Source organism: Chiloscyllium plagiosum, chromosome 22 (assembly GCF_004010195.1).
Source record: "Chiloscyllium plagiosum isolate BGI_BamShark_2017 chromosome 22, ASM401019v2, whole genome shotgun sequence".
NCBI lineage: Eukaryota > Metazoa > Chordata > Chondrichthyes > Orectolobiformes > Hemiscylliidae > Chiloscyllium > Chiloscyllium plagiosum.
Genome location: NC_057731.1, coordinates 53,733,943 through 53,757,013, shown reverse-complemented (window position 1 = coordinate 53,757,013; position 23,071 = coordinate 53,733,943). Strand labels below are relative to the sequence as shown.

At 40.2% G+C, this 23,071-nt stretch overlaps 1 protein-coding gene across 1 annotated transcript in view; it reads right to left on the bottom strand.

Moving 5' to 3' along the window:
- Positions 1-23,071, bottom strand: part of cfap58 (cilia and flagella associated protein 58) — a 189,409-nt gene that overhangs the window by 83,858 nt on the left and 82,480 nt on the right. The window contains exons 13-15 of the mRNA XM_043712232.1: positions 10,405-10,516; positions 8,148-8,252; positions 4,899-5,018 (exon numbers count right to left, since the gene is read on the bottom strand). Coding sequence (XP_043568167.1) covers positions 4,899-5,018; positions 8,148-8,252; positions 10,405-10,516 — 337 coding nt within the window. The remainder of the gene's footprint in view (positions 1-4,898; positions 5,019-8,147; positions 8,253-10,404; positions 10,517-23,071) is intronic.

Genomic DNA, 23,071 nt, shown 5'->3' with positions numbered 1-23,071 from the left:
GACCTGATCAGGTGTACCCTAGAACTCTGTGGGAAGCTGGAGAAGTGATTGCTGGGCCTCTTGCTGAGATATTTGTATCATCGATAGTCACAGGTGAGGTGCCGGAAGACTGGAGGTTGGCTAATGTGGTGCCACTGTTTAAGAAGGGCGGTAAGGACAAGCCAGGGCCACTGCTGGAATATTGCATGCAATTCTGGTCTCCTTCCTATCAGAAAGATGTTGTGAAACTTGAAAGGATTCAGAAAAGATTTACAAAGATGTTGCCAGGTTGGAGGATCTGAGCTACAGGGAGAGGCTGAACAGGCTGGGACTGTTTTTCCTGGAGCGTCAGAGGCTGAGGGGTGACCTTATAGAGGTTTACAAAATTATGAGGGGCATGGATAGGATAAATAGACAAAGTCTTTTCCCTGGGGTGGGGGAATCCAGAACTAGAGGGCATAGGTTTAGAGTGAGAGGGGCAAGATATAAAAAAGACCTAAGGGGCAACTTCTTCACACAGAGGGTGGTGCATGTATGGAATGAGCTGCCAGAGGAAGTGGTGGAGGCTGGTACAATTGCAACATTTAAGAGGCATTTGGATGGGTATATGAATAGGAAAGGTTTGGAGGGTGCTGGCAGGTGTGACTAGATTGGGTTTTGAATATCTGGTCGGCATGGACAGGTTGGACCAAAGGGTCTGTTTCCATGCTGTGCATCTCTATGACTCTATGAGTCTAAGAAGGGTTACACCCGAAATGTCAACTTCTCCACCTCCTGATGCTGCCTGCCTTGCTGTGCTCTTCCAGCCTCCTACCTATCTACTTTTGTCTCTAGTCCTTACCAGGTCTGTCTATTTTTAACTCTGGACCCACAGCAATGGAGTTGACTTTTGCTATCCTCCAAAATTGTGTAATAAACCATTAAAGATGTGGAATCAGCACCACCTTTTCAAGGGCAGTTGGACTTGGGAACTAAATTCTGGCCTCGCCAGTGACACTCCCATCCCATGAAAAACAAAAAGTTTGAATTGCAATAAATGATTCTGAAATCTTCATCAATAATTTAGTTGGGTAAGGTTGAAATACAATTTGATAGACTAGTATGATCACATAGTTCATCATCATCTGTGTTCAATCCGTCATGTAAGTGATACAGGCATCAGGCGGCTACCCAGAGATTGACCCATGGCAGAAAATGAGGAGAAATTCATTCTAAAGTGCAGCCTCTACAATCAACCTCGTGGTTGGCATTTGTCAAGGTACAGACATAAAGAATATCATGAGGCCAGCTTCGTGGCAATAAAACAGCACCATGATATGAATTACAAATGTCATGAAAGGAGATGTGGGATAGAAGGAGCACAGTTAAACAGTACTACCACAAGGTGAAAGTGAGCACTGCAGATGCTGGAGATTAGAGTCAAGCGTGTGGTGCTGATGAAGAGCTTTTGCCCAAAACGTCGATTTTCTTGCTCCTCGGATGCTGCCTGACCTGCTGCCCTTTTCCAGCACCACACTCTTGACAATATTACCACAAGTCAGACTGTTTACCAGACTGATTGCTGGAATGAAGGGACTGACTTATGAAGGGTGACTGGGCCCGTTAGAACCAAATTCACTGGAGTTTAGAAGAATGAGGAGGTCTTCTCATGGAAACCTATAAAATCGTAATAGGACTAGATAGGGTAAACACACGAAGATGTGCCTGATGACTAGGGAGTCCAGATCCAGGGGTCACAAGTATCAGCACAGAGGGTAAGCTATTTAGGACTGAGATGAGGAAAACTTTCTTCACCTGGACAGTGGTGAGCTTGTGGTATTCTCTGTTACAGAAAGCAATTGAAGCCAAAATATTAAATGCTTTCAAGAAGGAGTTAGATATAGGTCAGGTTAAAGAGATCAAAGGAAATGGGGAGGAAACAGGAACAGGGTAGTGAGTTGGACGATCAGCCAGGATCATATTGCATGGCAGAGGAGACCCGAAGGACTAATCTTATTTTCTGTTTTACTTTGTTTGAGTCTAAGAAATGTAAAGACCAATTTTAGTGTAATTGGGTTAAAGGCTTGAGAATTTGTAATTTGTTCATTCATTTAGCCACCAAGCAGTTCACGAGTAGTGGTAACAGGCTAAAGGTTAGTCTGTCAAGCCTCCTAACTGGTCTGGGTTCTCAATGAACATAAAATTAATCTCCTTGCTGTTATTATGAACAACCAAGAACATAAAGAGTAAGTAAAGTTGTTGAGTTGCACTCGTGCTTCAGTGAATAGAAATGGAGCTTTGGAAGATAAATGTACAAGCCAATAAACAGAGTTATGGTGGTTTTCACTAGCAGATTAGCTCATACTGGTCCCTGTGTGTCCATCGTTGGCAGCTAAGCTGCAGCAATAGATATTCTAGGTGATGGCTTGGGATAATGTTTTATTTTTAAGGCCCATTTCCTCACATTAACTTTGCAGTCCCAATTTAATGTTATTACTTCCTAGAGTTATATATCCTTGCTCTTACATTAGGCCATTTGTGATGCCAAACACATACTAAAGGGCACCATCAGCTGCCAGAATTTGGAACCTAAAAATACCAGCAAGTGTACTTTATTTTACTAGTTATTTCAATGAGGAATGCTCAAAGCTGTAGATGAATGACACAAAATGTTCAGTTTTTTTTTTAAGGGCAAAAAATTCAGAAGAAATCTAACTCTGATTCTGGTCTGATATATATAATTCACTTAAAGTTGTTTCACTTAAAGTTGCAGTGTTCAATAGTGTAATTGCACCTTTAAGTAAGGATTGTAACACTTTTATTTGGCTCCAAGTTCCTTGCCCCTAAGTTTGTAGCCTACCAGTACTGGAACCATAAGATCATTTTAGGAATGACATTGTTGGAAACCACTGCTGGATTATCTCATTCGCCAATTTTTTCCCTTGTCAGTTTATGTTGGCTTGGACTGTACAATCGCATTTAAATTCTTAACCTTCTGCTTCCATTGGCAGATTTGCCAAACCTCCAGGACAGTGAAATAGGCTCCAATGTTCAGAACATTTTTCAAGTGTTTTATCAAATTTATTAGGAAAATATGTTCAACTCAGCATCCAGATTATAAACAAACACTGCAGAGTCATTTCTGTGGAAAGCTAACCCCTACCCCTTCCAGCAGTGAATGCAGGAAAAGTGAAGACCTGCTTTCTGAAAGTAGCTTGTATTTCACCTCTCCACTGTGCTCAAACTTTATCTCCTTCCCTCTGCAGGTAAGGAAATGAGGCAGCTTGAAAGAGAAAGAAAAGAAAACACAAACAGCAGGAAGAAAGAACAAAAGAAAAGCAAAAAAAAAAATTGACCAAGAATGAAGAGGTCAGAAAAAAGAAAAAGATAAAAAACTCATATACAAAGAAAAATGTGAATGGCTGAAAAATGGTGGTGATGGCAGGGGGAACGTAGAAGTTGAAACAGAGGCAAAGTTATCAGTGCTACTTTGGATAAGTGAGGTAGCAGCTTGTTAGTTATCCTCAGTCTATCCCTTCAAACTAGTGTTTATTGGGTCTGCTCTGCTCCTGCTCTCTCACAATGGTATTTTGCAGGCAGAGTGGGGAAAGAGCAATAAGTACCCAGCCACAATCAAGCACTGTGAGGGTCTAGAACCAAGAGCACAAGCAATGTCTTCACCATCACCCATTTGATTATGGCTGAATATATCAAGGCTTCCTTGAGTCAACAGGAATGCAGTTTGAGGTGGTGCCAGGACTTCTGAAAGAGTCCTATGAGAACGGGGATGAAGCTAGCACTGCGGCTGATATTTATTCTCAGTGCATTTCTAATTATTATATAATGAGCAGTAGAGACAGATGTGGCACAGATTTATTTATGTAGCTGAGATGTGCAAGCCACACACATTTATTTATTTATGTACCTACAGTCTCTACAGAGCACAGACGAGTTTGTGCATGTGGTTGCTTGGACCTATTTTATGTTTACCTACAACAGGCAAGGAGATTGCTATTTGTGGAATAATTTTCAGAAAAATATTTATCAGTGAGATTCACTTCTATTTTAGTAATCTGTCACTGACATTTTGAATTGAATTTATTGTCACGTGTACCGAGGCACAGTGAAAAGCTTTATCTTGCGAGCATTACAGGCAGATCACAGAGTCAGGTAGCATAGATAGTAAATAATAGATAAACAGCGGCAAAAACAGAAACAGAGGTACAGGTGAATGTGAAGCGTTTGTGAGTCCATTCAGTATTCTAACAACAGTAGGGTAGAAACAGTTGTGAAACCAGCTGGTGCGTGTGTTCAGGCTTCTGTACCTTCTTCCTGATGGTAAAGCTGGTAGAAAAACATTGCCAGGGTGGGATGGATCCTTAAGAATGCTGGTGGCCTTTCCTTGACAGCGGGCCTGGTGAAAAGTGATTGCCTATTTTCTCAGGTCTTTCTTACCCTTCACAATTCCTGCTAGATCTAGGGATTTGGGCAATGTGCCCCAATCTAATGTTGCAAAAAGCTTTGAAAGAAATAGCATCTGTTTACATGAATTCACCCTGCAATTGGACTGCTCCACACTAAATTACACATTATTCATTTCACCAACTTATCTGACTTATGAAACATTGAAACAAAATCCCTTCTCACTTTTCAATAAAGCTGCCTGGCCTGAACATTAAACCAAATTACTAATTTTGTCACATTCACATCATGAGTCATGGTGGTACAAGTATAAATATCCCCTGCGACAGAATCTTGAAAAACATTGTTTTTCTGAGCTGTAAGTGGGGCTGTGACTACGGGGAACTGAGGAATGTAGTTCCCAGCTGATAAAAATTATGTAAAACAAGGCACCGCTGAATCAAAAGAAAAATGGACTTAGTTGCTTGTATCTCCACAGGAGCACTAGAAAATGTAAAATGTCCAACATCTATGCTCACCTTCAGTTGCTTAGTTTTATCTCGCAGTGTCCTTTGGTACATCATTAGTTGTTCAGCAGCTTCTGGTCCTGGCTGTCGTGCCAAGATGTGTTTCAACTCCACATAGAGCTTCTCTTTTTCCTGGAGTGGAAATCCAAAATCAGAATGGTGCAAAATGCCAAATAATAAAGCAACAATTTCTTTTGTAATATGAATGTCAAATATGATTAAACCCTATTTGAACAGGTTCACAATTAAATGCATGCTGACAGGGAACAATCTAAACATGACTCGTTTATATAAGTCCAGATTCAATAATTTAATCCACAGCAGATTTTAAGTGACTTTCCATTTCTATTCATACAGTCCTTGAGTCATGATTTTCTTCTGTTTCTTCCTTAATTTCTAAGGCAAATTTCTTGTTTTATGCTGTCTTAAATAATTTGTCACAACAAATGTGAGCTACTCGGATCAAATCTGCAGTACCCTGGTGAGGTGAAGTAGCCTGAAGGGAACAGATCAAGTTGCCGCACTTGTTTTACCTTAAAGACTCTCCTTTTTATAAATTTTATCTCCTGGTTTCAGAAAAAGTAATGTTTGTTTATCAGCAATTTCCAGTCGGAATTGATCACAAGAAAATGTCTTTTTTCATCCCTCCTGCTATTCCACTCATGGAATGCAGGCTAATATTGGTTATCTACTGCCACCTGCTGTTAATAGATCCATCCATGAATGGATGCAGCAACTTGTGTAATTCAAGTGTTTGCCAGAAATAATTTGGGTCAAAAATACAACATTATCTGTTGCTTCTCCTTAAGGTGACAGGAGGTTCTCCTCCAAATAACAGCACAAAGCAATTCTGTGACAGATCTAATAAAGGCTAGGCTTCCTTCATTTAATAAAATTTCTATAGTCCAAAAAAAACCATGAATGAGCCCACCCTGCCCCACAACAACAGCATGGGTAAGATCAAAAGCCTACCTTCTACCCTACCTCTCCAATTTTACCTTCCACTGAAACGAAATCAAGATAAAGTCAGGCGGATGTAAGACACACTTCCAACCTGAACCCATAACCTCACCATCAGCTGGTTAATACAAACATCGGAACAGGATTAGGCCATTGAGCCCCTCACAACTGCTCCAGCATTTAATGAGGTCATGGATGATCTGTGGCCTAGCACTATATACCTGCCCTAGGCCCATATTGTTTAATACCTCTGCTCAACAAAACTTTAATCGATCTCAGATTTAAAATTAACACTGCTGTTTGTGGAAGTGAGTTACAAACATCCACCACTCATGTGTATAAATGCTTCCTAACGTCTCTCCTGAATGGTCTGGCCCTAGGTTTCAGACAATGTCACCCAGGTCTAGAATCCTCAGCCAGTGGAAATAGTTTATCTTTATCTCCTATGTCTTTTCCTGTTAATCTCATGAAGTTTCCCTAGGTGAGAATGTCTATGTCAAACACTTTTATGGGAATTTGAAAAATAGGAACCAAAAATATTGCCAAACTAAAATCAATTTTGTGATTTAAAAAGAGAAAGGTCAACACTTTAGCTGGTTTGCTGCATGTTCCCAACGTGTTCTCTTTTCATTATACTGGAAATACGCAAGAACAGATACTGATCTCAACGGCACCTGGAGAGAAAGCTCAACTTTTTGAGCTACAGAAATGGAAATGGAGCCAAGGTCTTGCCAGACACTGCCATGTATGAGAAGTGCAACTGGATCCTGTTAATGACCTGGTCTACTAAATGTCAGAATAATTTGTCCGGAAAGCTGATTTAAGTTCCAGGTTGGAGAAGTAGAAATAGTGCCATGGTTTGACTAAACAGTCAAAATCTCATTAAAATAGAGAATGCACAATTCGCCGCAATATTGTACCTGCGTTCTACTCATAAAACCCACAGGAAACTACAGTAGAGGTGATTTGGAGGTGCCAGTGTTGGACTGGGGTATACAAAGTTAAAAATCACACAAAACCAGGTTATAGTTGGAGTGGTTACATTGTTACATTCAGATTCCTGGATTAGCCTTTACTTCCCTTTTTGATCTTGTTGCACTTGTCAAATTGAGCAATAGTAACATTAAGAAATGGAACACATTCTATTTTCGGAATGCACAATCAGCACAAAGCGCACTCAACTCAAGTACATCATGACAAGATGCAAAGAAAAGCACACTCTCCTTCATAGAAAATATCTAATTCCAATGAGATAGAACAGAGGTGGAACAATTGGAAATGAGGACAACTTTGAGTCAGCTGAACCCATTTCTACAATAATGGATACCGAAGATGCTGGAGATCTAACCAAAAATTAAAATGCTGGAGAAACTCAGCAGGTCTGGCAACATCTGAGGACAGAGACAGCTGCCGGCTTGTATCAGAAGGTGTTGAGAGCATGACAAAGGGTTTCCCCTCCAAACTTCATTGATTCTGAAGGATGTGTCACCCAGTCCCTTGTTCAGGCCTCCCACTGCCCTTTGAGATGTGGGAAGTTTTAACTTTGCTGACTACTGTCCAAAACATTAACATAAGAATGTCCACCACGGCAAAGACCACCAAAGCTAGTCACAACGTGGCCTATGTTTCGACTGACCAGCCCAGCAACATGCAAACCCTGATTAACAGATCAAAGGTCTTGCTGGCTCATTGGACAGTCATCTCTGAGTCAAGTAACTCCCTGACTCCATCAATCAAAATTGTTGCCACTCTCTGTTTCACTGCAGGGGTGGGTTTGCAGCCCAGGATCCAACTCAACTCCTGAATTCCAACTGCAAAAGGAACATCCAAACCTCTGGTTACACTGCACCCATTGAATACTTTAACTTTCCAATGTTACACACATTGTTGCTTCTCAAACTGAGATGGTCAATCTAGTTGCAAGTCAGGATTCATTTTTAGTGTGGGCCATTGACCATTGGTTTCATCATTTTATCCGTCTTAACTAGATTCAACCCCATGTCCTTGGAGGTGGAAGACCAGGAATTTAACAATCACTCCATGCTATTAATGCCACAGTAGTGAATGATACTTATTCACTTTAAGAAGTAGTGAGGTTAATCGAGAGATTTGCAACCCAGCTGCGTTCCATTAGAGCTGGCTGTGCTATGTTTAATGCATCCTGCACTATTGCAATGATTATGTTAAATACATGAAAAGTTGAATTACTGATGGGCCACATCAAGCTTTCAATTCTCACTGGTTTCAACAAGCAAGAAACAAATTATTTCAACATGTGTTATTCACTTCATTAATGTGCACCTGTAAAAGCAGCTCTTTCTCCACCACCTCCTCAGTCTTCGAGATCAGACGCTTCTGTAATGTCTGAACCTTTAGAATCAGCTCATATCTGCTTGGATCACTCGCCTGTAACAAATACAAGTTCAAAACAAAATTATCACGCAAGCACTATTAAGGGTTATCCATCTCAATTATTGCTGTATATTTAAAGGTTATTCAAAGACGTCTTCATTATAGCCTGAATATTAGCACAAACAATATCAATTCCTCTCCCTGCCATTGCCTCTAACTGAGCTATCCATGATTTTGCTCCTATTAATTTAAAAAGAAAACTCTGTTCCTCACCCCCCCCCCCTCCACTTTAGAGACATGCAATTCTTCCTCCTTAATTTTCCATCTAGACACGAATTTGAACATTTTAAATACCGTCTTTCCGTCCATAGGAAACCTGGAGCACATCTTCTTAACTGGGACCAATTCTATTCCAGATAGGAACAAAAAAATGCTATCATGATATTGGTTCCTAGAAGGCTAGCTTTCCCTGTCCCACAGGAATTACAAACTGGAGACAATTAAACACCAGGTTATAGTCAAAAAGGTTTACTTGGAAACACTAGCTTTTGGAGAGCTGCTCCTTCATCAGGTAACAGCTACCTGATGAAGGAGCAGCACTCCGAAAGCTAGTGCATCCAAATAAACCTGTTGGACTATAACCTGGTGTTGTGTGATTTTTAACTTTGTATACCCCTATCAAATACCGGCTCCTCCACATCATAACTGGAGACAGACTGCTCTGGGGACTCATGTAGCCTCTGGAAATGCAGTTAAGTTTGGATGTAGTGCCTTTTCTCATCAGAGCATGAGCAGGACACTGCTGGGAGAACACTTGTTGATGTCCACGCTGAAGATTTGCCCTGTGGCCTCTTCCAATAATGTCTGAACACTGGAACCTTACAGGACCAATTGCTGAATATTCACAGTCAGTTAGAAACATGCATATCCAGTTTTAAGCCTGTTGTCATCCTGCTTTAATAGGTCCACAGCACCAACAGACAGGCAGTAAGGCAAACTGGCTAGCTAAACCCAGAAGGCACCAATAAGGCATTGGACAAGTATCTTTCTGCATTCAACCTTCTCCAAATAATTTTAAAAATCAGTACACAGCAGTGAAAAGCCTAAGCCATTATTTCACATTAAGTTGTTTTCTTTCTTCAAATATTTAAATTATTTTAAGTAGTGATATTTGAAATTAGATAGCAAGGATTCAGCTCCAGTATTCAAAAGGGAAATGCTGAAATAACTGGAAGGACCCTTGCATTTATATCTCTCATATTTTATTCTTTGAGACCAATGTTGCTCTCCTGAATGCTTCAAAGCAAAAAGCCACAGACGGGACATAAAGTAATTTGGCAATAGGAAGAGAACTGTCTTATTCCATTATGCATACGCTTCCCTTTTCCATTGCTATTTGGGAAGGGATTGGCACAAGTTTCCTTCTAGGAACCAATATCATGATAGCATCACAATCTCTTCCATGTCACCAGTACTGTCTCAGAGTATAACAACTGTATCATAGTTGGTTGGGTTGCTGGTTGTTAACCTGTACAGATGATTAAGTTTAAAGAGTCTATCACTAAGGGTTATTCAGCATTTCTAAGGCCATTTCACCTCCAATTTTCGAGTAGCACTTTGAGGTCAATAGAGTTCAATTAGCTGCAAAGCAGAGAGTTGCTGTCAGTTGACCCAATAATGTGCTTTATGGGAAAAAAAACCTCTACTGTCATATAATAGGAGAGCAATTATCAATAAACTTCAGTTCTTCAAAATTGCTAGTCTTGCCTAAAAGGCAGGATATAATTGCAAGACATTCTATATTATATAATGCTTATTTTCAGCAGCATAAATATCACAGTAAAAGTATTTTGCAAGTGAAATATACATTTTAGTGACATAAGAAATATTGACATATAAGGAACTCACCAGACTCCTGTCAGTACGAGTGAATTCTGTTGAATTTTTAACAGTTTATTTATTTAAATCATATTCTGGTACATTCTCAGATCAAACAAATCATAAAATGGAGAAATTTATCTTTTACGCTTGAGGATTATTTACACAATATAAATCTCCCGTAATATTGTGTGGACCTAGAGGCTGAATTAAATAGATCATGTTTTAGGCATAAGCATGTCCAGTCAGGAGGGAATTGCTGCTGTAAACTAGTCATTGTTCAAAATAGTAATGAATGCAAAAGTGAAAGAAATGAAATTAAAGTCACCTCAAGCTTTCGCCACCTGTGAACATTCATTGGATTTTCCAACTCCTCCTCAAGGGCCCTGCACCGTGTCCGTTCCTTCAGAAGTTCTTTCTGGACGTGGTAGATCTCACGCCTGCACGACAAGCATAAAGCACATCACACTTCTTGCCTGCTGTTAGACTTTACCTTCAATGTTAGGGAGTCTGGTAGAGTGATCTGTGGATGGGGATGTTGTCCACCTTTTCAGTGACAGCTCAGCATCAGCAGAGCCATCAGTCTTTAAAAATAGATGCACGGCCATGCCTTTTGTTTCAGGTGGCTGGAGCACTGTGATATAATGCAGTCAAGTTATACGGCTTTATATGGTTTGCGATTCAGACCTCCCTGCTATGAAGCTGCCTCAGCTCAATTGTGGGCTTGTGATACAGCCTGTATGTGTTGGGAAAATTGCAATCTATTTCACAATAAGGATTAATCACCCCATTAATTGCCCTGATTAATTACATGCCAGATGGGTAGCTGTCGTTACTGAGATTCCACATTTGGGAAAAGCAAACAGAGGAGGGAAAGTGTTTCGGAGCCAGCCTCTCAGAAGTCAAGCCTAATTTCTTCCCCCCTCAACCAATGACTAAAGCTACCTCTGTGAACTGGGAAAGTTCAACCATTCAGATTTTGATTGATATCCTGAGCTACTATCAATTCTTGGAGCTCCACATAACATGAAAATCCAGAGACAGGCGTGACAGTCAGACAAGATAGGAAAAACATTTAAGACTGAGACGAGAAGAAATGTCTTCACCCAGACAGCCTGTGGAATTCACTATCACAGAAAGCAGTCGAGACCAAAACATTGTATGATTTCAAGAATGAATTGGATATAACACTTGGGGCAAAATGGATCTAAGGATATGGGAAAAAAGCAGGAACAGGGGACTGAGTTGGATGATCATCCATGATCATATTGAATGGCAGAGCAGGCTCAAAGGGCTGAATGGTCTACTCCTGTTCTTATTTATGTTTCGCCAGGGACAGTCCAGAAACTATTTAACGTGGAATTTAACACTTTTTTGCACTGCCATTATATTGCATGGATATGACACTGATTGTTGAACCCACAACATAATAATATATGTGCAATAGCTGATCTGTGAAAAGTTACTTACACAATGAGTACACTTAGAATATTTACACATTGGGAGAAAGCCAGATGGAAATTAGCTCGATATAAAATACAATAACCATGTTGAGCTGCTTTCTGGACATCCAGACAAAGAAACCAAAAGCACCTCAATTTCATACTTCAACAAATACTTTCATAAAATACTTACTCAAATCACACATAATTTCTTTTCTTCACATAATATTTGCAAAAATGGTTAATTATCCCATGTAATTTAATCAAAGTCAATAAATATTCATCATAATTACTGTATAAGGACAGTAAATATTTCAACATAATCTGTTGCCAATCATTTCCTTGATTCCTTTTTAACAGAGAGGTGAGGATGAGGTGGATTGGAGAAGTTAGGTGAAATAACTGCACAGAGGCTGGTATCCCATAACCAAGTCACCTTTTATTTACACGTGTACAGTATATGGACTCCAGTACATGAGTTCAGCCAGTCCTTAGACTGAGGAGACTCTCTGGAGCTCATGTTTGTCAGCTAGGGCTCCCTAATGACCCAGGTTAACACTCCCAATCAGGGATCTCATAGTCAATGAAATCCACCTAGCCCTGACTCCAATCACTACACTAGGAGTTGTCCTCAAGGTTAGGAATGAGATTAACAATGTTCAAAATCATGGGGAGTCTTTACAGAGTCGATACAAATTGTTCTTAGTGGTGGAACAGAGCACTCAGATTTAAAGTGATTAGCAAAAGAACAAAAGGAGACATAAGGAAGCTTTTTTTTTATTCTGGTGCAAGCGGTTAGGATTTGGACATCTGGTGAAGACAGGTCCAATCAAACCTTCAAAAGGGGATTGGAAAAGGAAGAGAAAATAAATTGCAAATCAATGGGGAAAGGGCAGGACATGTGATTAATTGAACTATTCCTTGAAAGGGTCATCAATGACACAGTTAAATGTCTTCCTCTCTGCTATAAACATCTAAAATTCTCTGCCTTTTCCTGCTTTAAAGAACATTCTTTCTGGGAGCTGGACAATGTTGACAAAGCAGAGTTTATCTGGCCTTTGTATCTAAAATTGTTGAGAGCAGTACAACGTAATTTTTGATATCTTCAAAGTTAAATCATCTCATCTGCTCTTCCCAAGATTTTGTTGAGACAACTAAGAATGGACAGAAAACCTGAATCTTCTCACTCTGAGGAACTGCCTGACATAACTACTATCCACTAAAACTCCATGTAATTTGTCCAAAGTCACACTTTTGACTTCAAAGATATCAGATGACTTTCTGGCTTAATGACATTGACCAATGAAGTTGTTCTGAGCACCAAGATGAGCTGTTTGATTCTATTTTGAAGAACAGTCACACTGGATTTACAATGCTAACTCTGCATCCCTCTGTAGATGTTGACAGATCTGGTGAGTTTCTTCAGCAATATGAGTTTTTGTTGCAGATTTGCATCTGTGGAATATTGCTTTTGATGCTTATTTAAAAGAAAAACAAGCAGTTTCTTATAATGTGTCTCTGAGGAAAACAAGCACAGTTACTCACACAAGAATACAGGAATTAGGAACAATAAGAGGCCATCTGATCTCTGATTCAATAAGATCATGGTTGATTTGATTGTGACCTCAATCCAACTTTCCTATTCATTCACCATAATCCTTGACTACCTTGTCAATCAAAGTCTATCTGACTCAATTTTGAATATATTTTCAATAACCCTATTTTACTGCTCCCTGGGGAAGAGAGGTCAACAGGCTAATGACACTACGGGAAAAAAAAATCTTCTCATTTCCAGCTTAAATGGAATATCACTTATTTCTAAACTATATCCCCAATTTCTATAATTGTTAATGTTTTAGATATTAAAGGTATCAAGGGCTATGAAGAGACAGTGAGAATATGGTGTTGAGGTATAGAATCAGCCATGATCATATTGAATGGTCAAGCAGGCTTGAACAGCCATTGTCTGTTTCTGGTTTCTACATTCCTAAACACCTCCACAAGGGTAAATATCCTTCTAGTATTCAGCCTGTTAAGTCATCTCAGGATCTGATGCTTCAATAATATCACCTCTCATTCTTCTAAACTCCAATGGTTAAAAGTCTAATCTGTTCAAACTTTACTCTTAAGGTAAAACCTTCATCCCAGGAATCAGTTGAGTAAACCAATTCCAAGTTGTGTCGAATGTAGCTATAACTTTAAGTTAAGAGATCAAAACAGTACATAGTTTTCCGGATGTGTTACCACCTTTGGGGTGTGCCTTGTGAATCTTGGGGGTCCTCCCTTAAGATGGTATCTATCTTTATGCCTCACCATTGGTCTCCAAAATGTAATCATCACAATCCTCCTCCTTCTCCCCCTGCCCTCACCACACCAAAAGGGTCCCCAATTCCTTACTGTCCAAACAGCCTCTGGCATCTGTGTCACTTCTGATTGATTGATTTATTGTCAAGTATACCAAGGTGCAGTGAAAACTTTGTTTACCAGCAGTATAGGCAGATCATAGTAAGCAAGGACTTACAGCTCAAAAAGACTTGGATAGAGGCATATAGGTTACATTACACAGGGCGTAAGCTAGGCGAGATCAGTGTTAGCAAGAACAGTATTTAGAGAGTCCATTCATCAGTCTAATAACAGTCTAAGAAGCTGTTCCTGAACCTGATGGCGCATGTGTTCAGGCTTCTGTATCTTCTGCCTAATGGAAGAGGTTGATCATTATTGGAGTGCGATGGGTCTTTGATGATGTTGGCAGCCCTTCCTCTACAGCGAGTCATGTAAATGGAATCCTTTGATGGGCAGTTGGCTCCCGTTATGGTCTGGGCTGTGCACAAAACCATCTGTAGTTTCTTACAGTCCTGGGCAGAGCAGTTGCCATGCACCAGATGAGTTTCCATCTTAAAGAAATTGATCAATTAAGTTGTTCTGAATGCCATGATGAGTGTTTGATCTTGTTTTGAAGAACTGTCACATTGGACTTACAACGCTAACTCAGTCTCTCTCTCTCTCTCTCTCTGTAGGTGCTGCCAGACCTGTTGTGTTTCTTCAGCAATATTTCTCAATGAGGCATCTGTAGAAACTGGTGAGTATCCTTATGGACATGTCAAATTTCCTGAGCCACCTGAGGAATAAGAGGCATGTTGTGCTTTCTGACCACCGCACCAACGTGGGAGGTCCAGCACAGGTTATCAGTTATGGTCACTCAGAGGAACTTGACGCTCTCCACCCTCTCCAACCTCAGTTCCATAGATGTGGGTGGGAGCATGCTCTCCTCCTTTCTTTCTGAAGTCAATGATTAGTTCTTTAGTTTGGTTGATGTTGAGAGAGAGGTTGTTGCCATCGTACAACATCACCAAGACCTCTACCTCCCTTCTGTATTTTGACTCAAAGATCGAAGACAGAGGGTGGTGATGGAAGGTTGTTTTTCAGACTGGAGGCATGTGACCAGTGGAGTGCCACAAGGATTGGTGCTGTGTCCACTACTTTTCATCTTTTATATAAATGATTTGGATGTGAGCATAAACGGTATAGTTAATAAGTGGAGGTGTAGTGGACAGTGAATAAGGTTACCTCAGATTACAATGGGATCTTGATAAGATGGGCCAAATGGGCTAAGAAGTGGCAGATGGAGTTTAATTTAGATAAATGTGAGGTGCAAATCTTGGGAAGCAAATCTTAGCAGGACTTATACACTTAATGGGAAGGTTCTGGAGAGTGTTGCTGAACAAAGAGACCTTGGAGTGCAGGTTCATAGCTTTGTGAAAGTGGAGTCGCAGGTAGATAGGATAGTGAAGAAGACATTTGGTATGCTTTCCTTTATTGGTCAGAGTATTGAGTACAGGAGATGGGAGATCATGTTGCGACTGTACAGGACATTGGTTAGGCCACTTTTGGAATATTGTGTGCAATTCTGGTCTCCTTCCTATCAGAAAGATGTTGTGAAACTTGAAAGGATTCAGAAAGATTTACAAGGATCTTGACAGGGTTGGAAGACTTGAGCTATTGGGAGAGGTTGAATAGGCTAGGGTTGTTTTCCCTGGAGCATCGGAGGCTGAGGGGTGACCTAATGGAGATTTATAAAATCAATAGGGGCATGGATAGGATAAATAGACAAAGTCTCTTCCCTGGGGTGGGGGAGTCCAGAACTAGAGGGCATAGGTTTACGGTGAGAGGGGACAGATATAAGAGACTTAAGGGCAACTTTTTCATGCAGAGGGTACTGCATGTATGGAATGAGCTGCCAGAGGAAGTGGTGGAGGCTAGTACACTTGCAACATTTAAAAGGCATCCGGATAGGTGTATGAATAGGAAGAATTTGGAGAGATATGGGCCAGATGCTGGCAGGTGGCACAAGACTGGGTTGGGATATTTGGTTAGCATGGAAAGGTTGGACCGAAGGGTTTGTTTCTATGCTGTACATCTCTATGACTATGACTCTACAACTCATCAATGTTATACTGTACATCCATCTCACTAAGGCAAAGAATCTACTGTAATCCCAGCAGTGCCCACTTTTTGCTTTTGTCACTGCTGAGACTACTCAGCTGCCTACCCATCAGATTGGCCAGCAGGTCTCAAGAGTGGGGTAAACCTGTCCCTGAGCAGTGCAAGTTCTATACTCATGTCCTTAAAGCCATCCCAAGTATATTAACATTGTTGAGGAGCCTTTGTTAAAAATATCAGATAGTTAGCACTACTCCCAACTATAAAATCTAACTCTTTATCTGCGAAAGACAACTTACTTTCGTACCTTCCTTTGTGTCATCATAAACTTTAGCAACTGTACATTTAGTCTCTTCATTCAAGTAGATCATAAATAGTTGAGGCCCTCGTACTGATCCCTGTAGCACTCCAACACAGTCTGCTTGTCAATATGAAAATGAATATTTATCCTTACCCTTTGCTTCCTGTTCACCAACCAATCCCCTGAACATGCTAAAATGCTACTCCCACACCATAAGCCCTTACTATGTATTGTAACCTTTGTTGTGAAACTCAATTAAAAGTCACTTGGAGATCCAAGTACACTGACCCAGTTCTGAGGAAGGATCACTCGACCCAAAATGTTAGCTCTGATTTCGCTCCACAGACACTGTCAGACCTGCTGAGCTTTTCCAGCAAATTCTATTTTGGTTTCTGATTTACAGCATTCACAGTTCTTTTGAGTTTTATATTTCACAGAATCATGTTGACTCTGTCTGACTGTACTACAATGTCTAGCTCTAATAATGAATTCCAAGATTCTCCCTTTGGCAGACGTGAGGCTAACTAGACTGTAGTTGCCTGCTTCTGTTTCTTCCCTATCTTGAACAGAAGTGACAACTTTGCTCATCTTGGACTCATACTACTTTACACTCTGCTATTCTCTCACCAAATCTTAGATTGGCTTCCCATCTCTTCTGAGTCAAACAGACATGAGTCAAAACCTTAACGCACATACGCAAGAATGACACCTCATACAGTGCTGAGGCCAAAGTGGCGATGTCATAGAGAATGAAGATTTGCAAATATTTAGTGCTTTTCAAAATCTCAAAACATCCCAAAGTGAATGATTTTTTTAATGAACTACTTGTATTCTTTAATTTGAGAAGCTGAGCATCCAACTTGTGCATAGTAAACTCTCATGATCAGTAATGTGATAATGACAAGATAATCTGTTTTGGTGATGTAGACTAAGAGATAACTATTGTCTAGGACACAATGAGTAAGTCCCTTGAATATCTCTGAAATAGTGTCATGGAATGTCTTCAATTCTCCTGTCATGCAGGCCAGGCCTGTATTTGACATGTGATTAAAAAGACAGCTCCTCTGACTGTGTAGCATTCCTGCAGTACTGCACTGGAACATCAGCATTCATTTTAACCTCTCTGGTGGAGGACTGAAGCCACAATCTTCTGACTTAGAGCCGAGTTGGCCAGTTGCTAAGCCACAGCCAAACAGCAAGTGAGAGAGTAGCACAGTCACTGTTCATTTATTTAGACTCTCTAAAAGGGGTTTAGTTAGTTAACTTGACCAGATGGCTGGGATGCAATGCAGAGTAAAGCCAATAGTGCAGGTTCAAGTCCATACCAGCTGAGGTCACCATGAAGGTCTCACCATCTCAACCTAGCCCCTCACCTGGATATCGTAACCAACTCACCACCACATGTCTCTTTCTCTCTGGGCATATGCCAACTTTACCTTGCCTTTGTTAGAAAATGATGGTTTTCTTCCAACAAAATCTTAAATGGTTCAAGATGTTGCTCAAATCATAGGGTGAAGGAAGTGGCTGCTGTCTTTGACAATAGAATAAGTATAAACACTTCAGTGCCTACAAAGGATTTTGTATATTGCAAGGAAACAGAAAGTGCAAAACAAGTGCTACCTCATTCTTTTCTGAAAAGTCTTTTGTTTTAATACTTTATCATTCCCTGATGTTCTTGACCATGAATTAAGTTAATTTCTCCACTGCAATCTCTACTTCTTCTTCTGTATTGTGCCTTGGGATATTTTGTTTGGCAAGTAATGTCACAAAAACTTAAGCAAGCTTGTTAAATTTTATATTACAGTTTTGTCTAGCTACCATATGACAAAAGATTATATGTATTCTCAAAAGGATAGCGGCTTCCACTACTGCCACACAATGTTTTAGTGCCATCTTCTCTAATATTTCAACTTAATTCTAATTTTGCAAAACAGGTTTCACTATGTTTTACTACTTATCATATGCAGTATTTTTCAAACAAATCCTCAAATTTATTATTAATACTTTTGGAATTTCTAGGTTGGTTTTTTTGGAACGTGCAGATGACATATGGTGATCCAGGCACATCACTCTCGGCTCCTGCTGTAGAAGCAACATGCTAAAAGAGGATTTGCAATAATCATCCAGGATTTCTATCAAATACTGAATGCATAATTTTAATTCAACGAGCACTTGTTCTCACATTTGTTGTGCCAACTGTGTTTGGTGCCCATTTATTTGATTAGATAAAGATTTACAATCTCTGCTCAAAGACATTGAAGTATTGGGACTCTCATTCATTAATGTAGTATTTCTTTCTTGAAATGTCCTCGGTGAAATGCTAAGTATTTGTTAGTCTTAGCTTCTCTACAAATTAAGTTTGACACAAGTATTTAAACGAAAATATAAAGGTCTTGGAAGTGAGTTTTTGATAAGTTAACAAAGAAGGTGGTTGTAGATATTTTGTGTGTGGGCTTTCGAAAGGCATTTATTTGATAAAGTAATATATTATTGGCAAATTCGAAGCTTGTGGGATAAAAAGGAACAATAGTACCATCCATCCAAAATTGACTGAGGGGCAGAAACAGATTTATGGTTCAATACTAGGAACATTGACGTTTTGGCAGGTATAGAATTATAGAATCCCCTATAGTGCAGAAAGAGGTCATTTGGCCCATTGAGTCTGCACCGACTGTGAAGAGCATCCCACCCATACCCTACCCTATCCCCACAACCCTGTATTTACCATGTGGTAATCCTCCTAGCCTGCATATCCCTGGACACCATGGGCAATTTACCATGACCAATTCAGCTTACCTACACATCTCTAGACATGAATAACATTGATTACAGGATATAATTTTGAAATCTGCAGATAGCACGAAACTTGAAAGTTTAGAAAACTGTGAGGAAACATTTGATAGATTAAAGTGAATATGGACAAGTCAGTGGAATAGGCAGACAAGTAGCAGATAAAAATCTACACAGTAAAGTGTGAAGTAACACATTTTGGAGTGAAGAATAAGGTGAGACGACACATTTTAGTTATAGAGGTGTTGCAAGAACAGAGAGACCTAGGACCACTTGCGTAGAAACTTTTGAAAGTGCCAGGACAGGTTATTAAAGCAATTAATAAAATATATTGAATCCTGGGCTTTATAATTTGAATAGAAAAGCCAGGAAGTTATGATCAATCATAGACCATGAGTTTAAAACCAGCTAAAATACTGCACAATCCAGGCATCGTATTTCAGGGAGAACATGAAAGCTTTGGAGAGCTTAACCACTTGTTAAACTACCTCTGGAATCTTGCGTTCAATTTCTGCTTTAGAAAGGGTGTACTGGTCTTGGAGGGACTGAAATGCAGCATTAGCAGTACACCTTGTAGACCATCTGGAATAGTTAAATTCTGAGAAGTGATTGTACGAACCAAGACTGTGTTTCCAGGATTTTAGAAGGTTAGGAGGTAAGACGTTAATCAAAATTTGATCAAAATTTAAAAGGTACTAAGATGGAAACTAATATTATAGGGAGAAATTATGTTAATGCATTGAGAAGTCTATGGCAAGGAAACATGCCTAAGGTTAGCCAGATGTTTGATGAACTATATTAGGAATTTTTTACATGCAAAAAGTTTGCAATTCTCTTTTGCAAATAATGATTGATGCTACAATTGTTAACTTTAAAATCTATGATTGAAATATATAAGTCAACCAAAGGTATCAATGAATATGGAGCGAAGTAGAAATCGGTCTTAGATCAGACATCGCCTCGTTGCATAGCAGTATTGTTCTTGGGGTTAAGTGGCCTCTGCTTCTATCCACCTTCATCACTGCTTTTTGCTGAGACCTCATGGCTTACATTGTCACTGAGTAAAGATCCTGGAAATCCCTCACTGAAGGCACTGAAGGAATACCTACATCATATGGGCAACAACAGTTAAGGGTGTCTTGCCATCACTTTTGCAAGAGCAGGTTTACGGGCAATAAATGCCTGCCTTGCCAGTGAAGAGTCTAGATTAGAGTGGTGCTGGAAAAGCACAGCAGGTCAGGCAGCATCCGAGGAGAGGAAAATCGACGTTTTGGGCAAAAGACCTTCATCAGGAATTAAGGCAGGGAGTCTCCAGGGTGGAGAGATAAATGGGGGGGGGGGGCTGGGGAGGAGATAGCAAAGAGGACGTTTTCCTTGCCAGTGAAGCCAATATTGCATGAATAAATTTAAAAAGTAGATCTAAATACCAAGCACCAGCCCACAATTTCCTCTGTCCCTCCATCATAAGGTCAGAAGTGAAGATGTTTGCTGATCATTGCACAATATTCAGCACCATGAGTTACTCCTCACACATTTAAGCAGTCCATGCCCATGTGCAGCAAGGTGTAACAATATTCAGGCTTGGGCTGCAAGTAGCAAATGTCCCTTAACATTCAATGGTATTGTCACAGAATTATAGAATCACAAAATCGTTACAGTGTGGAAGCAGGCCATGCAGCTGATCAAGTCCACATTGACCCTCCGAAGAGCCTCACAGCCAGACCCAACCCACCACCCTATCCCTATAACCCTGAACTTACCATGGCTAGTCCATCTAGCCTGCATATCCCTTGGATACTTTGGGCAATTTAGCATGACCAATTCACCTAACCTGCATATCTTTGGACTGTGGGAGAAAACCGGAGCACTCAGAGGAAACCCATACAGACACAGGGAGAATGTACAAACTCCACACAGTCACCTGATTTTTGAATTGAACTTGGGTCCCTGGTGCTGTGAGGTCACATTGCTAACCACTGAACCTTCGTGTCGCCATTATTCAGTCCCCCACTGTCTACATTCTAGGGGTTTGGAGCAGTGGTTACCCTGGAATGGAAACTGAACTGTGGCTAGGAATCCTGTAGTGAAAAACTCTGACTTCCGGACTCCCCAAAGCCTGTCGGCCATCCACAAGCCACAAGTTAGGAATGTGATGGAATACTCCCCACTGGTCTGGTTGGATGCAGCTTCAATAACACTCAAGAAGTTTGATACCATCCAGGACAAAGCAGATCATTTGGTTGGCACATGTGCACAAACATTTAGCCCTCCACCTATGACTCTCAGTAGCAGCAATGTGTACCATCTACAAGGGGCATTGCAGAAATTTATCCAAGTCTTCTTAGACAGTACCTTCCAAAACCCACAACCATAACCATTTAGTACATCAAAAGCAGTAAATACCACCACCTGTAAGGCCCATCCAAGTCACCCACCATCCAAATTTGGAAATAAATTGCCATTCCTTGATTGCTACTGGGTCAAAATCATGGAACTACCTCCTGAACAGCATAGTGGGTGTACTTAAGCCAAATGGTCTGCAGCGGTTCAAGAAAGCAACTCATCACCAGCTTCTCAAAGATCAACTAAGCATGGACAATAAATGATAAATACTGGGCCAGCCAGGAACACCCACATCCCGTGAGTGAATTAGAGCAACGTACTGATACATAATCCTCAATTACCACTACTACTGGCGGAGAGAATGTGGGAACTGTGATTGTGTGAAGTTGTCAAGACAAAATGCCTCGTGGAAAGGTGAGGTGCTAGTCCATCAGCTTGCATGGAGTACCAAGGACAGAGAGGTCAGAGTGGGAACAAGCAAGCCTTGAAAATCAGAATCTAGAAACAAAAAAAGGTGAAACTTGACATACCCTAGAACACCACCATCTGATCTGTCAGTCAAAACATCGAGAGAGAGAGAGTGAGAGAGTGAGAGAGAGATAGGGACAGGGTGAAAGGGCTAATTATCATAACTTCTTTTCCCTGTGAAAATTAATTCTTCAACTGTTTGAAAAGCTTATGAAATTATTCAGAACAGCTGCCATCACACATGGAAATATTTGAGCTGATTAACTTAGAATGTGCGCATACATAAGGCTTGTGGGGTCTAGTAAATTTGAAAAAGTGTCCTGCCATCAGTTACCACTTTCTCCTCTTATCTGTGACATGTTCAAGGATGAGTTTACTTCCCCACCAGTAAGTAATAGTTGATTTATTGAGTATGGAAGAAGTGTGTACTTGTGCTAAAACGTTATTGAAAACAGTTAAAACAATTTTTCTGCTGACAAACAGGACTTCACAGAACAGACTGCAGTTGCAAACTGAGTTCAGAAATTAGGAGACGGAAAGTACAGGAGGGAAAAATAATGCCTTGCTTATGATGTTCAATATTTATGTTGACAGTACATCAGTTGAGATTCCTATGAGCTATTTAGATATTCCATTTTATCACTGACTGTTCAGGTCCCCAAAAGAATACTAAACAGCTTGGAAAAATTCTGTCCAATTCATTCTAATTTTACTTGTCATGCTTTTATACATTCCATTTGATTCAAATTATTGAGTTCAGTGACCATATTCCTGTGCATGTTCTATAAAAGTAGAACTCTGCCGTAGAAGGAGAGCTTTAGGCATATTGTTACAGTGCCAATTTTATGTCATTGTATCCCACTTCCCAGCCATGGAGAAACCTCCCTATGGATAGGCATTTAATCACTTGGACTCTCCAAATAACAATGGGTATAGCAGTGAATTCAGGTTTAGAAAATGAACAAGGAGACCTAGTGTAACCTAAAAAAATTTCCATAATTGTTTTGAAATGTTTTCAAAATGCCAGCAGTCCACCTGTTTATTAACCAACTGAGAGTACAGCTCTTCATAATTCACACGGGAGCCACATTATATGGGCATAGAAAAATATGGGACACATTAAACCCTCTGCTCTATCCAGCGTATCCCACATATTAGTGATACCTTGAGCACTGAAATATATATACACTCTTGTAGCCCCAAACCATGCG